The sequence below is a fragment of the Helicoverpa zea genome, chromosome 18 (assembly GCF_022581195.2).
Source record: "Helicoverpa zea isolate HzStark_Cry1AcR chromosome 18, ilHelZeax1.1, whole genome shotgun sequence".
NCBI classification, from domain to species: domain Eukaryota; kingdom Metazoa; phylum Arthropoda; class Insecta; order Lepidoptera; family Noctuidae; genus Helicoverpa; species Helicoverpa zea.
Genome location: NC_061469.1, coordinates 8,214,706 through 8,230,016, shown reverse-complemented (window position 1 = coordinate 8,230,016; position 15,311 = coordinate 8,214,706). Strand labels below are relative to the sequence as shown.

Genomic DNA, 15,311 nt, shown 5'->3' with positions numbered 1-15,311 from the left:
AAAAAGTAGAGTAGTATAGCCTTCCTCGATAAATGGGCTATCTAATACTGAAAGAATTTTTCAAATCGGACCAGTAGTTCCTGAGATTAGCGCGTTCAAACAAACAAACCAACAAACTCTTCAGCTTTATAATATTAGTATAGATTAAAATTTTGTATCATATTGAAACGAAACTGGCAAAATGAAGAAGGACGTTTTGTTTGGGCCTTCGTATCTCAATATTGTTTTATGAAATCTATAACGTTTGAGAATAATTCCATGTCGAAGTATCCCAATGCATGGTGCAGCTAATGATTGATGAATAAATAACTCTTTAACGCTAATCAAATAAATTAATACGCAACCACTGGAGTGTTGGTCAACAGGAAGTATCTAAATACTTACCTACATACTGGTTTTTGTAGCACATTTTGAGGAAAAATTGGTTCCATTTAAAGAGTTATATTATGCGGTTACACTGAGTATTGAGGTTAACCCAATAAAACTGCTTCAAACATATCTATTTGCATTGTTTAACGCAAAACAATCATAGAAGTAATTATAAAATTCATTGTTAAATTCAATAAAGTACAAACCAAAATATAGTGTGAGTAGTTATTTAAAATGTTGCATTTATTTGCGTTTTTGTATTGTTGGTTAACCTGTTATAATCAGTGGCTTCTGTTATTTGTGACTTTAGTCTTTCAATTAATTTATAAAAAAGTAAGTGCGTGTACCTTTGCGCAAAGAGCTTTTATTAAAAAGTTTTAAAACATCTTGATTTAATTCTGGGTTAAATATTATCAACATATTTAGAAAGCGGTAGAACCACTGGTTCCTTAAAGGCAAGTTAAGTTAGGCTTCAGGATTCTTCACATACATACTTACCCTATTCAGAATAACGAATGTCTTCTTCCTATACCTTCGTACACTTCACCTTCCTTTATTAAGACCTACAGGGTCTTAATATATTTATGTATTTCAAATATATAAAAAAGCTTGACTAACCGTCAGAGTACATACCTCCGGCAGGCAGGTTGGCGTTAGTCTTGTACTCTCGTTCCTCGTGAGAGAGGGACCGGAGACTCCTCACGGAGGAGCTCTTGTAGTCCATCTCTCGCAGGGCTAGGGACGCGCTGTCACACGCGATCAGGGACCGTTGGAGGCCGAACGACGATCGGATTTGGTGTGGCGATGCGTTTGTACCTGTGGAATGGATTTTTTTTGTAGTTTGGAGAAACGGTTGCATTTGTTTTAAAGTATGCTATGTGGAAGTTGTATCAGGTTTTTCGCATTCTGTCATTGCGTTTTAGAGTCTTTTAATTTTGACAAGACGTTATTTGTCTCTTACTTTTTGCACCTCCGACGGACTTCAAATTGTACTCGGAACGTATCAGACGATAAGTATAACATGGAGTAAAGGATTTCAATTTGTTGATTCATTAGAACAGAATAGAATAGAATAGGTCTTTATTTGCTTAGAATGTAGGTACAAACAAAATGAGATGGTAAATATCATTTATTTATTTATTCTCAAAAAAATACCTTGAATTTGACTTTGAATTTCAAAGCTTGTTTGAAAAACACAATTACTTCACTACTATGGTCAAATGATCTTTACCCCAAACACGCTGCACGCGTGTTTAATGCGCTAAAACTAATTCAATTTTCTAAACCGGCCAAAAAACTACGAGTTTCCGGCGCCTCTTCAATTAAACGTCAAAGTGTCAATCACCTTATTACAGAATTGGTGGTCCCTTTTTTCAATCGTGCCCATTTTTGCGGCCTCCTGTCGGCTTCACCTACCTTTATTTAAAAAGACACCGCCCCAATTATTTTCGCCTCGTTGTATTAGAAAAAATTCATAGATAATTAGTTTATGAGTTTACACAATGTAAGATGAACGAACACCGCAATTATGCAGTGGATCGACGCAAACAAATGCAGTCAGTTAATTATTATTTGTTGTTGTACTATAATAGGATAGTGATGTGACGATGTCCTTCGGTGTTAGATATCGATGTGTGTTTAGAATTATATTTCTTGTATTATGTATTGCTCTTATATGTAGGTATGTTTATTTGTCAAGTTTATTAAACAATTTGGTTGTATTGCTGTGACTCTACAAACATTTAATATCGACGGTAATTAATTTATGGGTGATAAAATAAGAACCTAAACAGGATTTTGCGTTTTAATAGGTATTGTATACTTTGGACTTGAAAACCTTTTTATTTTCAGAAATTTTGTCTCTTGCACAAACAATAGTTATAGAGTGGAAAACGTAATGGTAACTTCAAATTGAAACCTCCCATACGCAATGCAATTATGTTTGCACTACACTATTTAAGCATCATTCGCAGGTTCGACCGCTACAAATAAATTGCATTTTATCGATAGTCGATAGTCCGTGTAATGTGGGAGTACAGCGCAATTAGCGGAGGTCACTGCGAAGCGGCTTACGTCCCACCTACAAATTAAGTCTATTAACTCAAACTTTTAAGTCCCCCAGCATACGATATCTTCCTTTCTTGTGCCCCAGAGTTTTGGGGCTTATTCGCTAAGTACTAGCCTTTTGTGTCCTTTCTCCTTTGTTTGATATTGTGTAAGGATTTTTGGTGTTCGTCGCTTTTGATAAAGATCTGATGTTAATGAATGTTAGCGACAACGTGTGCTTTGATTGTATGCGAGACTTTATTAAATTTAATTAAGAGGACCACTCGGGTCTTAGTTTGACCAAAGGAAGGTTCATTAGAATTAAGAACATTGTTCTGTAAATGAAAAATTACTGAGACATGATTAAGATTATAGAGGAAACTTACGATTATAGAATAGGGCCAGACAGATTACAGGACATTTCTAAAGATTTAAGTGCAGTTATATATTGAAGTATAAGAAATGTCCCTGAGTGCTCCGGCGTCATGCCGGCAGCAGGCACAAAGGTCCCAGCAGTTGTGCAGTGCGTGAGTGCAACTTATTACTGATATAATTTCACTATTGTTTGCCGCCGGCTCCGAAGCTCCATATGGCGTAACGTGTTTTTTTTTTCATATTTTTCCTCCAATTTCGTCGATAGTTCGAACTCCTTTTGAGCAACTCCTTAGTTTCGCGTGACTGACAGGCGGAAGACGATGTTTTATGATATTAATTAGGTAGGTTTAATGTGGGGTGGAATTGGATGAGAAATTCGTATTTAATAGTATTGTTCTTTAAGTAAAGGTTAAGCTGGTGGTAAAAAATTCCTTTGAGAAAAGTGTATAGGTAAGTGAGAGTGTTTTGATATGATGAAATACATATATTGTGTTATTCAAAGTGTGACAAAACTGTGGTAAACGGCAGGATATTTATGATAAAAACCGGCCAAGTGCGAGTCGGACTCGTGCACGAAGGGTTCCGTAAATTACAGTTAAATCAACCTATCTCAAAAACTATAAGAGATACTTTGATCAAACCAAAAATCGTTGAAAGAGTTAATTAGCATGCATCACCTCTATTTTTTTTAGAATTTTATACCCCGTAGTTATAAAAATAGAGGGGGGGGGACATACTTTTTACGACTTTGAGAGCTGATATCTCAAAAACCGTTCACTTTAAGAAAAATGTTTTTTAGAAAACTTTATATCATTTTAAAAGACCTTTCCATTGATACCCCACACGGGTATGTACATCGAAAAAAAAAATTTCATCCCTCAGTTACATGTATGGGGGGCCCCACCCCCAATTCTTTTTTTTACTATTTAGTGTCATATTTTTGTAGCGGTTCATACAACACATATTCCCATCAAATTTCATCACTGTAGTACTTATAGTTTCCGAGTAAATCGGCTGTGACAGACGGACAGACGGACAGACGGACAGACGGACATGACGAAACTATAAGGGTTCCGTTTTTGCCATTTTGGCTACGGAACCCTAAAAATGACATTATAACCAAAACGTTCAAAAGAAGTGCTTTGATATAAAAACCCCAATGCTGTACCTACTGACATACATTATACGACCTTCATAACAAAAAATGTTGTGTTGTTGTTGAGTGTGTTCAATAAAGTAGGTAAAAAACACATGACAATCGGCATATCAGCACCAGCTCCCGTGGGAAGAAAAGTTTATCTACTAATTGCGATATCGCGGTCACGCCGCCGCCACTATCATATATATGAAAACTACACGATAATAATAGAAACGGTTCACAATATTATACATTATTTCAATTGTTTATGGTCGCGGTTTCCATAGCGCGACGTCGAATAATAACAAATTGGGCTCAGGACACGCGCGATCGAATTATGTTTTCATATTAGTTTTTTAATTAATTGGTAACTTGTAATTTTGTATTTTGTAAATGTATTTATTATTGTTTGTTTGCGATGTAACCACATTGTTTATAATTGGAAATGTGTTGATTACCAGGAAGTATTAACAGTTATTAACAGTGTGTCGTGGTGGCCTAGTGGGTAAAGGACCAACCTCTCAAGTATGAGGGCGCGGGTTCGATCCCAGGTCAGGCACCAATGCAACTTTTCTAAGTTTGTATGTACTTTCTAAGTATATCGTAGACACCATTGACTGTGTTTCGGATGGCACGTTAAACTGTAGGTCCCGGCTGTCATTGAACATCCTTGGCAGTCGTTACGGGTAGTCAGAAGCCAGTAAGTCTGACACCAGTCTAACCAAGGGGTATCGGGTTGCCCGAGTAACTGGGTTGAGGAGGTCAGATAGGCAGTCCCTTCTTGTAAAGCACTGGTACTCAGCTGAATCCGGTTAGACTGGAAGCCGACCCCAACATGATTGGAAAAAAGGCTCGGAGGATGATGATTAACAGTTATTATGAAATTTTACATCGCAAATGTGACTAACTATTTATTTGCATACCATTCTATTCGCGGAGACAGCTTAATTTAAAACTTTTCCAATAGTCAAACTATACAGTAGCCCGAAGAAGATACTCAAACAAATTAAATATCCGTCTAAATGAATTTTATAAACCGTTTCAGGAACTCTCAGTTAAGTGATGTTGAAGTAAACATTTCATATTAATTATCCACTAAGATTATTAAAAGTAAGGACATTTAAACTTCATTTCATCTACCAACATCTTAAAGAAATGTGGTTACACCCTGAGGTTGTGGTGGACAGTCTACGTGTAACCACGAATTTCCGAAGAAAAGAAGTTCCCTTACAGTCGAAGCAGTCAATGAGAATACTACAGCCCTTCACTTACGGCCAAGGTAAAGATCAGAGCAACAGGTTGGGAAACGGAAGGTTGTACGACATCCATTGATTTCTTGCACTTAAGCCATGTTTCAATAGCTATTATATTACATCATGCACTACTCATATTAAAATTAATGTGTACACATTTATTTATTTGTAATTTTCTTCAAGTCTTGATACAATTTATACTGGGTGCAAAATGGAAAGCATATCAAAGCCAAAAGAACCTTAACTCTCCATTACTACCTATGTACCTTTGTATGCCTATAGCCGAGCCAATGTAATAAAATTTAAGTCAAAAGTTTTCATTTATAATAGGTCTTTGCAGGCTCTTATAAAACGGCACACTAGTTGCACGGTTTTCAAAAAAACGTGTTGAAATGTGTCGCAAGATATATTTTTTAATCTTGAGATTTTAGAATGCTTGCAGTTGTCCCAAATTTCTTGCAAGACAATGTACTTACTAGTTTTAGAGCGGGGCTCCCGGGGGCCGTCAACGGTGACTTTGATGGCTTTTTGGTACGTGGCTACTTGAGGCGGGTTCGTTGATATCGTGATGGTCAGCGAGAAGCTCTTTCCTGGAACAACATTAACATATAATGTAAACAATATGTGCGCATTATGTAGATAGGTACCGACATGTTTTTATTTCTTAGTAAATGTCATCACCTTGTGAATAATGTGATGATTAGATACAAACTTGTATGTATTTGTTTTTTGTTTCAATAGGGATCATTGACTTTTCTCTGGCGCATATTTGTTTCAATTAGTGAGACATTAGCACACCCTATTGATCACAGTCGGAACACAAGTCACAAAATGACCCAGGAATCGAATCCAGACCAAAGAATCTGTTATATGATAATGCATTCAATTTTAGCTTTCTTCGCATCTGAAGTTTGTAGTTACTGTCGACAATACCTGGGTGTAATGTATGTAGTGTGTATAAGTATGTATAACAAAATTAAGCTGCACAATTGGCCTAAATTATGTGTTATGATAATCATAACAGCCATTTAACCGACCACTAATTTACACATTGAACTACAATCATCGTATGCAGTGCTTAAACTAGGCTCAGTCAAATTAATCAACTAGTCAGTCTGTGTATTCAGTATAGTTCGTGCATTATCACGCAACCCACACAATTGTGGCCGTTAAATATAGGTATTTAATGCTATATTTCTATATATAAACAGCCAATCATAAAATTAGGATAAAAATACAGAATTTAAATAAGAGCTTATGTTTACGGAACAAACTTTTAACATTGCTGAAAAAAGTCTGTAATGCAGTGTACGATTACGATTGGCGAAATATATTGAATGTTAGTGCTTCCAAAGGCTTCGCCTGAAGCACTAGCATGGGGGGATCTCAATATTATTTCTTTCCACTTTACTGGTTGAACGGACTAGTCCAACGTCATCTAATATTTGCTCAAAATTATATTGGAGTACCTAATACTTTTAGTGTAAAGGCGATTCGGATTCTAAAAATAAATGCAAGAGTATATTTCTCTTAAGAAGTTGTCTTTCTTTCTTTAAAAATGATCCCTTTCGAAACGTCCAAGATTCTCAAGCAATGCGTTATTTAAATAGATACTTTCAATGAAAAATTCAGTAAGACTAATCCGTCTGTTCTTAAAGCTCTACTTAAAGATCTGCTTAAAGATCTGCTTAAATTATATTTTCATCCCACCATCTCGGAAAGGGTATTTTTACTCTTTGATATCTGAGCGCAAAAGCCCATTTTATCCTCTAGAGCGGCAAAGTGATTTGAATTTAGAACGTCATGTGGACTGAGTTTGTGAATTCGGCTGTGTTCCGAAATTAAACTCAGTATACTGCCTAGTGTTAATGACCTCACGAATCAATGCCTTATTGTACGGAGTGCTACGGTGATACAAGTTGACGTAATGTCCTGAGCACTAGCTTCGGAACACAGCCCGTCATCAACATTTTTGAATTCAGAAAACCTTGGTACTTTTTTTCTTAATTTGCGTTGCGCGCGCTAATTTCTTTTTACGTCATATTGTTTAAAAGTGAAAACATATTCAAATATTAAAATGAGTGATTTTAGTGACGACGACGACATATATTTGACGCCGACAGAATTGATCGAAACTGTAAATAATGTACAGATGACCTTTCTCCCTCAACAATCACGCGAGAAGTATTTGAAACAATATGAAATGTTCAATACATGGCGAATAGCTAAAGGTGCCAAAACATTTTCAGAAAACGTTTTGCTTGCATATTTTGTTGAATTATATAAGACGAGGAAATCTAGCACACTATGGAGTACTTACTCAATGCTAAAAGCAACGATTAAGATGAAAAAAGATATTAATATCGAAACATATACTAAGTTACTGGCATTTTTAAAAAGAGCCTCATCTGGTCATCAACCAAAAAAATCGAAAGTTTTCACAGCATCCGAAATAGAAAAGTTTGTTAACAATGCACCAGATTCCATGTATTTGGCGGCAAAAGTAAGTGTACATTCAGTAGGTATTATTATTAATGTAGTTGGCATAAGCATGCATGCATATTAATGTAATTAATTTTCATTATCTACTACTTAAATACTCTATTCTTTACAGGTTGTTCTTATTATTGGCATAAACGGAGCATGTAGAACAAATGAACTAACACTGCTTAATGTCACAAATATTGAGAAACATTCGGATGAATTGTTATTGATACACTTAACGAATACAAAGACCAAAAGAGACCGCAACTTCGTCATTCGCAAGGAGTGCGCAGCGATTGTAGAGAAATACAAAGCTTTACGCCCTCTTAACACTCCAACCAATCGATTTTTTCTACAATATCGCAACGGAAAGTGTGTTCGACAGCCTATGGGTTCTAATAAAATTGGCAGTATCCCACGAGAAATAGCGACATTTCTCGAACTCCCAGAACCTCAACTGTACAGGGGTCATTGTTTCCGACGAACTTCAGCCACACTTTTGGCCGATTCAGGAGCTGATCTTCTGTCTCTTAAGCGTCATGGAGGCTGGAAGTCTAATGCGGTAGTAGAAGGATATATAGAGGATTCTATCGAAAATAAGTCTAAAATATGTAAAGGCATCGTGGGAGCCATTACACTGAACAAGCCTTTGTCAGATCCTTGGACTGGCCCTTCCACATCAACAATGAGCCGGTACGAAACATCTAGCCTTCGCCCTCTCTCGCCAACATTTACGCCAAAGGAATCTAATGAATCTGTAGAAATATTAAGTGATACAGATAACTTACCAAAAAACAATAATAATAATACACAAGTCTCTACCACCAACATTACAGTACCGAACAAAAACAAAAGTATTACACTCCACATAACTAACTGTAACAACGTTACATTCAATTTTTCTTAATTTCTAATCATCATTTGTTAAGATTAATAAATTAGCCTGTAGTATAATGTAGTAGTTAATACCCAAACTAAAATTAAATTATATTGATTGCAAACGTATTTTTATTCCTTCTTCTTCTCGTAGTTTTCACTGCTGGAGGTGAGCCGTCTACTCATTATATATTTTTTTGCATTTAGTCATTTCCTCGATGAGGTGGGATGAAAAGTTACGTGTTGCACTCGAGTGCAAAGATTTTTCACCTTGTGCTCATTTGATTCCCTCGCTATCGCTCAGGATTCTAATTTTTGAAACACTCGCTACGCTCGTGTTTCAAATTTAGAATCCTTCGCTTGCTCGGTCATCAAAATTGAGCCCGCGGTTAAAAAGCAACTTTGCACTCTTGTATAACAAATAACTATTTCTCGTAGAGTCAGACTATTCTATTACTTGTGGAATAGTTAGGTGCCCTACAGGGTGTGCACTCGCGAACACGTGCAGTAGTGTGGGGATGTAGGTACTAATGTGGATAGCGTATGGTGGAAAATGGCGAGCTTTTTGGGCGCCCGATTTGCGGTCGCCAGTAATGAATGCACCGATAAATACCGAATAAAATTACAGTTAAAATGAGTGGATTAACATGTCTAATGCAGATAATTCGTGTGTAGAGCACTCGATTCGGAATAAATGACTGATTCCAACGTGCTCCGCTTGCGAGATTAGGCGCGTTTTCATTTTGAGTTTAGTTTGTTTTCGATGTATATTAATATGCGGTGGGAGTCTTTTTATCTACTGTTAGGTTGATAATTGTATAACAATCTGTCGTCATGTATCCAGATTGGTGTTAAGATCGAAACGAAAATATGTAAAATAAGTTATAGAAAATATGTAAGATAAGTATTTATCATGAAAAATCCAGGTGTACGAGATTACTTTCTATAAGTAATTTGGTAACTTTACTTACATACACACGCCATGCCGATCCCAATTAAATTGAGATGAGGACCGAAGGATGATGACTTATCTAAAGTTTGGAACTATTTCGCAGTTAGTTATAATGACATTGGTAATATGATAATTTATGAGTACATGTTAGGTTAAAAATTGGTTCCCAGCGATACACACATCTTTATGATAACAGAATTAGTTTGCTGCTTCCTGTTTCAGTAACAAGTTAAGACACGTTTGTATGAAGCAATTTTTAATAATATTCCGTTATGAACGAAACATGCCATTGATTCAGATTGAGATCTGTTGTTACAATGTCCCTGATAATTCAATCAAGTTTTACGAACAAACTCTGCAGAAGCGAACTGTGTAAAACAGAATAACTTTGGCAAAGCCCCGCGAACTCCTCAATACGGAAACAAATCATCATAAAACATTGGTCGCTAAACATTAAAGGCGTGTTTCGAACGATGTGAAATATTGCTTCTAAAGTCGCCATTAAACTTAATGCATTCCGCATGATCACTCATCAACAGTTTAGGACCTAACACAATACGAGCGAAGCCATAAAACATAACATTGTATTGCAACGACCATCTCCGGGAGGTGTTGAGAGAGGCGCGTGAAATATTCAATTATTGTGCCCAGGCGCAGGTGGGCGGGGGTGCGGGGACAGGCCGCCATCTTGATTTACGATCGAGCGTAAATCCTGAGTGACATTTGTGAGTGAAGACGACTCGCAAACCGTCGCCTCTTATGTACACGACTATGACACGATTTTCAGGAAAATCTTTTGCGGTCGCTTTCTATTGCTGATTCCAATACACCATTGTCCGATGGGCCGGGTTCAAAGCGGCAATGGAAAGTGGGTAATAGCACTGTGTCGTTTCAGCTTAAATCTGATCATGAGTTCTCAATATTGTGTGGAACGCCCAGGGGGCATAAATATTAAACGTTATGTGCTCTTTGAGACATGTGAACGATTCTTGTCAAAGCTCGCAGCTATACAGGTTCAGGCCGTTCAGGGTACAAAAAGTTCAAATATTTGAATAAAATATGATTGGAGAAGGCCGAGAGATAAGCAATTTTAATATGGGAGGCAAGGTTTGCCATGTCAACTTGTCAAGTTACGCAAAAACACAATTTTCTCAGTTAATTTCTTTCATAACTAGCGTCCTTTCTAAGGTATCAAGCAACATGAATAAAAATCATACCCTGATATTATAAAACAACTTAGGCCGGTTACAAACTCAGCGTACTCACTACACCGGCAGCTATTAATACGATGTAACTGGACACCGTCGTGTGTGAACTACCATTAGTTGTGACGGGCTCATCACAACAGACCATCGATAATATGATGAGATTGAAGTGGACAGGCGCGGACTGGTCCACCGTCAATCGGAAATTAACATTCTTTTTGTTTGGGTATCATAATAAGATGAACTTGGGTATTGTTCATTTGAGAGAACAAAAGGAGCCTTATAAGTGAAGGGGTTACATCCTATTGGGTGTTATTTCTCGGTTACATAGATACATACAGTAAATATATGTATTGCTACAGTTTGTAATGCCGAGATGCTTTTCTGTCGAGAAGTGTTCTCGAAAGGTTTTTACCAAACAACGTCTAAAAACAGCTCAATTAACCTATAACATCATACACAAGCTAATAACTTAACTTACAAAATCATCAAATAATGACACCACATTTTTTAAATTTCGAAATCGGTAATTTGATCGTAATGTGCTATGTCGTAAGAGTACCTTCGTATTTGACAAATTGAACGGATAATTAGGGACGGGACGTAAACGCCATGACCAGAATGTGACCAAATCATTTTGTGTCGTGGTCATCACTGTGTTACGGTTCTACCTCGAGACATCAAGACTTTTTTCTTCTTCATTTGTTTTTTGGATTCGAATATCGAACATCTGAATAAGGTTTGAATGATGAAGAATAAAAGTGTTCTGATTTCAACTAAGATTTTGTTTTTAAATGTTACATGAGGTATAGGTACTATCGCATCGCTTAGTTTATCAAAAAAGTGGTGGATATTTATTTATCGGACAAAGCTCGCACTTCTTTCAGCGTCAGGCAGATCGAATAAAAATGAATTACAAGTGATACCGAACTTAGATTCGCGAGCGCAGTAAAGACCTCGATTTAACTAGGCGATCAAGGCAGCCCAAATACTACATTTATATCAGTCAGTAAAGGAATGTATCTCATTCATATTAATTAGAATCTGCATGTTATTCAGAAAATAATTCAAATAAAACATTATTAACTTGAATTTTAGGAAATAAATCAATTTTGAAAAGGTTGCGAGATTCTAAGAAAATATTGATTTAAAGCTAAAGGAAACGTCCGTATATTATTATATCGACGCCTGCAGGTCAATACTGAGAAACTAAATTCTATTATAGTATTACATAAATAATTTATTACTTTGTAATTGAGAGGAAAATGCTGATATATAAAATGTTGCTAAGGTCTTAGGTCAGCTTAATATTCTTTTAGATCTGGTTTTGCCTAAACCTTTACCGATGTTGCACGGGCCGGTTACAATTTCGCTTAGTCTTTCGGCTGAAGTGATGACGACGGCAAGATTTATTCGTGTCCTAACTTCCCAAGTCAGTATCATTTTGACTATGAAAGCATCCCTCTAACTTATTCATATAGAACTATATAACCAGTACCTATTACATATATAGAAATACCTTTGCAGGTATACAGCTCATGCGCAGTACATAATAGCTAGCAACACCGACCAGTCACATCTCTGATGGCGTGTTAAAATGATCTCCGTGATTTTACTGCCCTTCCATATTGTTGGTGCATGTGGGCTGTAATGGCCGCCGCATGCGTCTGCGCACAACACAATGGAACACTAAAGTGCCAACGTCGTTTACTGCTGCCTGTGGTTTGGAAATTAAAATCCAACTTGCTGATCCGACTTTGTCGTGCCATCAAAGTGTTTTGGTTTTCGGGAAATTGTTGGGCATCTATTGAGAATGCGTTATTGTTTTGTATTTATATGCTGTCTGCAATGCGATGTTGTAAGCGTACCGCTGAATTTTGGTTTTGTCATCTTATATTTTACTTTAAGTGTGTCAGGTTGAAGGGTTTAAATACGTATTTCATAGTTGTTAGTTACTTATTAGCTCTGATAACCTGAATATAAACCTGCCTTTTAAGATAGCTACACTTCACGGATCTCTTAATTAACTGATCCCTGCAGTTTCACCTTCGTCCAGAGACTACTACTACCCGGATAAAATACATAAGTAGCCTATGTCCTTTTTCAAGCTCGTCAAGCAGCGACAGATAGACAAATAAACATACGGAGTTCCTAGTGTAACATTCATAATATTAGTATGGAATTATTAAATTACGAGTAGATTTATTATATTAAGCTTTACATATACGTGCAATATTTCCACAAACAGTGTATTTACCCGTACATTTTCGCAGAAAAAAATATTTGCATAGATGACGCTCGTTTCGGTGACTGGCGTCGATTCGGGAAACCTGTCTGTCAGCTTTACACCGTCATAGTAATATGGTAATGTAATATTATAGAGGAATAAAGTCGCTTTGGTCTTGTGGTTGTATCAGGAATTGGTTTATGTTTAATATGTAGAAAAGCTTCTTTTCACCTTCGGTTCACCTTAAACCGACGACCCAGGGAGGTGTGAGTACGGAACTTATAGACAGATCTTTGACATTGACATTCAATCACATGATTTTTCTTCTTATAATCTTCTGTCAAGTAAAGATAGGTGTTTGTTCTAGCTGATCGCTTGTGTATGTGGCCTTGTCTCTGATGACCTTCCAATTTTGTACGATACGATGTTATAATCATTAGATCTTACTAACCTCCTTGAATTTATGATTTTCCTGACCAACAAAAGTATATTTTCTTTCAACTGAAATTACTTTTTCTTAAAAACAAAATTCTGACATTTAAAACCAAAAACTTTAAATAAAAAAAAAGCTGTGCCTCTTCCAAGAAGTTTGTTTACAATCGGTGTAAATAGGTAAAGTCTAGTATATAGTCAGTATATTCATTCGGTCTTTTTTTCTGTCGTGTTATTTTTATTTTGGGTGATCTGAATAGAAACAAATGAGATTTCCTAAGAAATACACAACTCGTTTATTTAAGAAAAAGGTCAGCTGATTAAAAAAAGTGCTACTACGTTACCTATATATTAAATCTGGTATTGGTTCTTCCCGTACCTGCCTAGGTTTTTTCACTCATAAAATAACGTTAGTCATAATTATTTGTTATTTTCCATTCCTTTTTCCATACTTTATTGACTGTTTAATTTTATTATGAGGATTATAACGGAATGGAAATATTTTAAGAGAAATAATAAGTGTAGCCACAAAATTATTTATTGGACACATGATTAAACTTCTAATTTATAACTAAGCAACGGGGAAATGACATAGCCTCTAATAAACTAATTCGTCTTTTTTACAACGCCAACTACTAGAAAGCTTCAATCAAAGATCATCAATTATTGTAACTTGTCCTTCTTATTTATACATTGTCATCTAATTTACTAACTCGGCCTCATTTTTCCAAAAACGAGCCAAGAAAAACGAGATCAACGTTTTTCTTGGCTCGTTTTTTTTTTGATGGTAGAATTTAATTTGGATTCATTTTATTTAGCATATTGCCATTTATAACCTTCAATTAAAAAACATTGTACTAAAAATTCAAGTTAGTGACGAAAACGAATCGCTGCAAAACCGACTCCAAGTTGTCTTGTCTGTCCTACCCCTAGAGTGCAATTCAAAACCGCGTAGGCGCGGAGGGGCGAGGCGGCCTGCGAGCTGAGGCGCAGGTGGTTTCAGCGCTCACCGCCGTGGCTGAGGCTGGCCGGCGGAGCCGGCCAGCAATCCGAAGCTGCGGTGGGGAGCGTGAAAACCATCTGCGACGATAAGCTCCAAGGGACCGCCGGAGCCCCGCAGGGCCGGAGCCGTGACAGAAGCCATGCTTGCTGCATGTTGCATGCTTACTACCATGCTGGGTCAATTAATATGGGATGTGTTATATTTTAAACAAAAAACTCAGTAGGTATGAGTTAAAAAATTAGAAGGTAAATAAATATTTTTATGATGTCATTTAATAGTATTTAAGAAGTTTACTGTTAGAATGCATGCTACAAATTTAGATGCAAAAAAATAACCATCATGCTGAGTTGTATTTAGAGTGGAAGATAACTCGTGGCTAAGATAGTATTATTTAGATGCTCGACGCTTATTAATTGTGGCTGACTTAGTAATTTAGAAGGCAGAAAGCAACATACATTTTTGGGGGCGAATAATGATATTAAAAAGAAGTACAAAAAAATCTGCTAAGTTTTCCGATTCCGATATAAACAAAAAACTACGGTATTTACTTTTGTTTTTTTAGAGGGAATCCCTGACGTAGGCACGCATATTACGTGCGATAACTGCTTTAGTCAACAGATTTTCCTTCTTACCGTGTCAAGATGTTTGATTATGACAAACACGTTAATGTACCTACTTACTTACACAATAATATTACATCGTCAATATTTCCCAAATAATCATCAAAAAAGTTTGAAGTTTTCCCCGATTTCTTGTAATTGAATTTTCACGTAGTAAATAAATTGTTATTTTATAGCTACGGTAAGTTAACGGCAAACAGGGGTTTTCACATTCGTGATTTAGAAAATGTTCGTTTCCACCGCAAACGATTATTTTGTTTATGAAGGGGACTGGTGGAACGGGGCCTTAATAGCGTGATCGTTTAGTTTTCTTTTATTCGATTATCTGTGT

The 15,311-nt window shown here is 36.5% G+C and overlaps 1 protein-coding gene across 1 annotated transcript in view; it reads right to left on the bottom strand.

Moving 5' to 3' along the window:
- The window catches only part of LOC124639162 (runt-related transcription factor 3-like), a 54,179-nt gene that overhangs the window by 24,893 nt on the left and 13,975 nt on the right, over positions 1-15,311 (bottom strand). Inside the window, exons 3-4 of the mRNA XM_047176398.1 lie at positions 5,658-5,771; positions 1,003-1,185 (exon numbers count right to left, since the gene is read on the bottom strand). Coding sequence (XP_047032354.1) covers positions 1,003-1,185; positions 5,658-5,771 — 297 coding nt within the window. The remainder of the gene's footprint in view (positions 1-1,002; positions 1,186-5,657; positions 5,772-15,311) is intronic.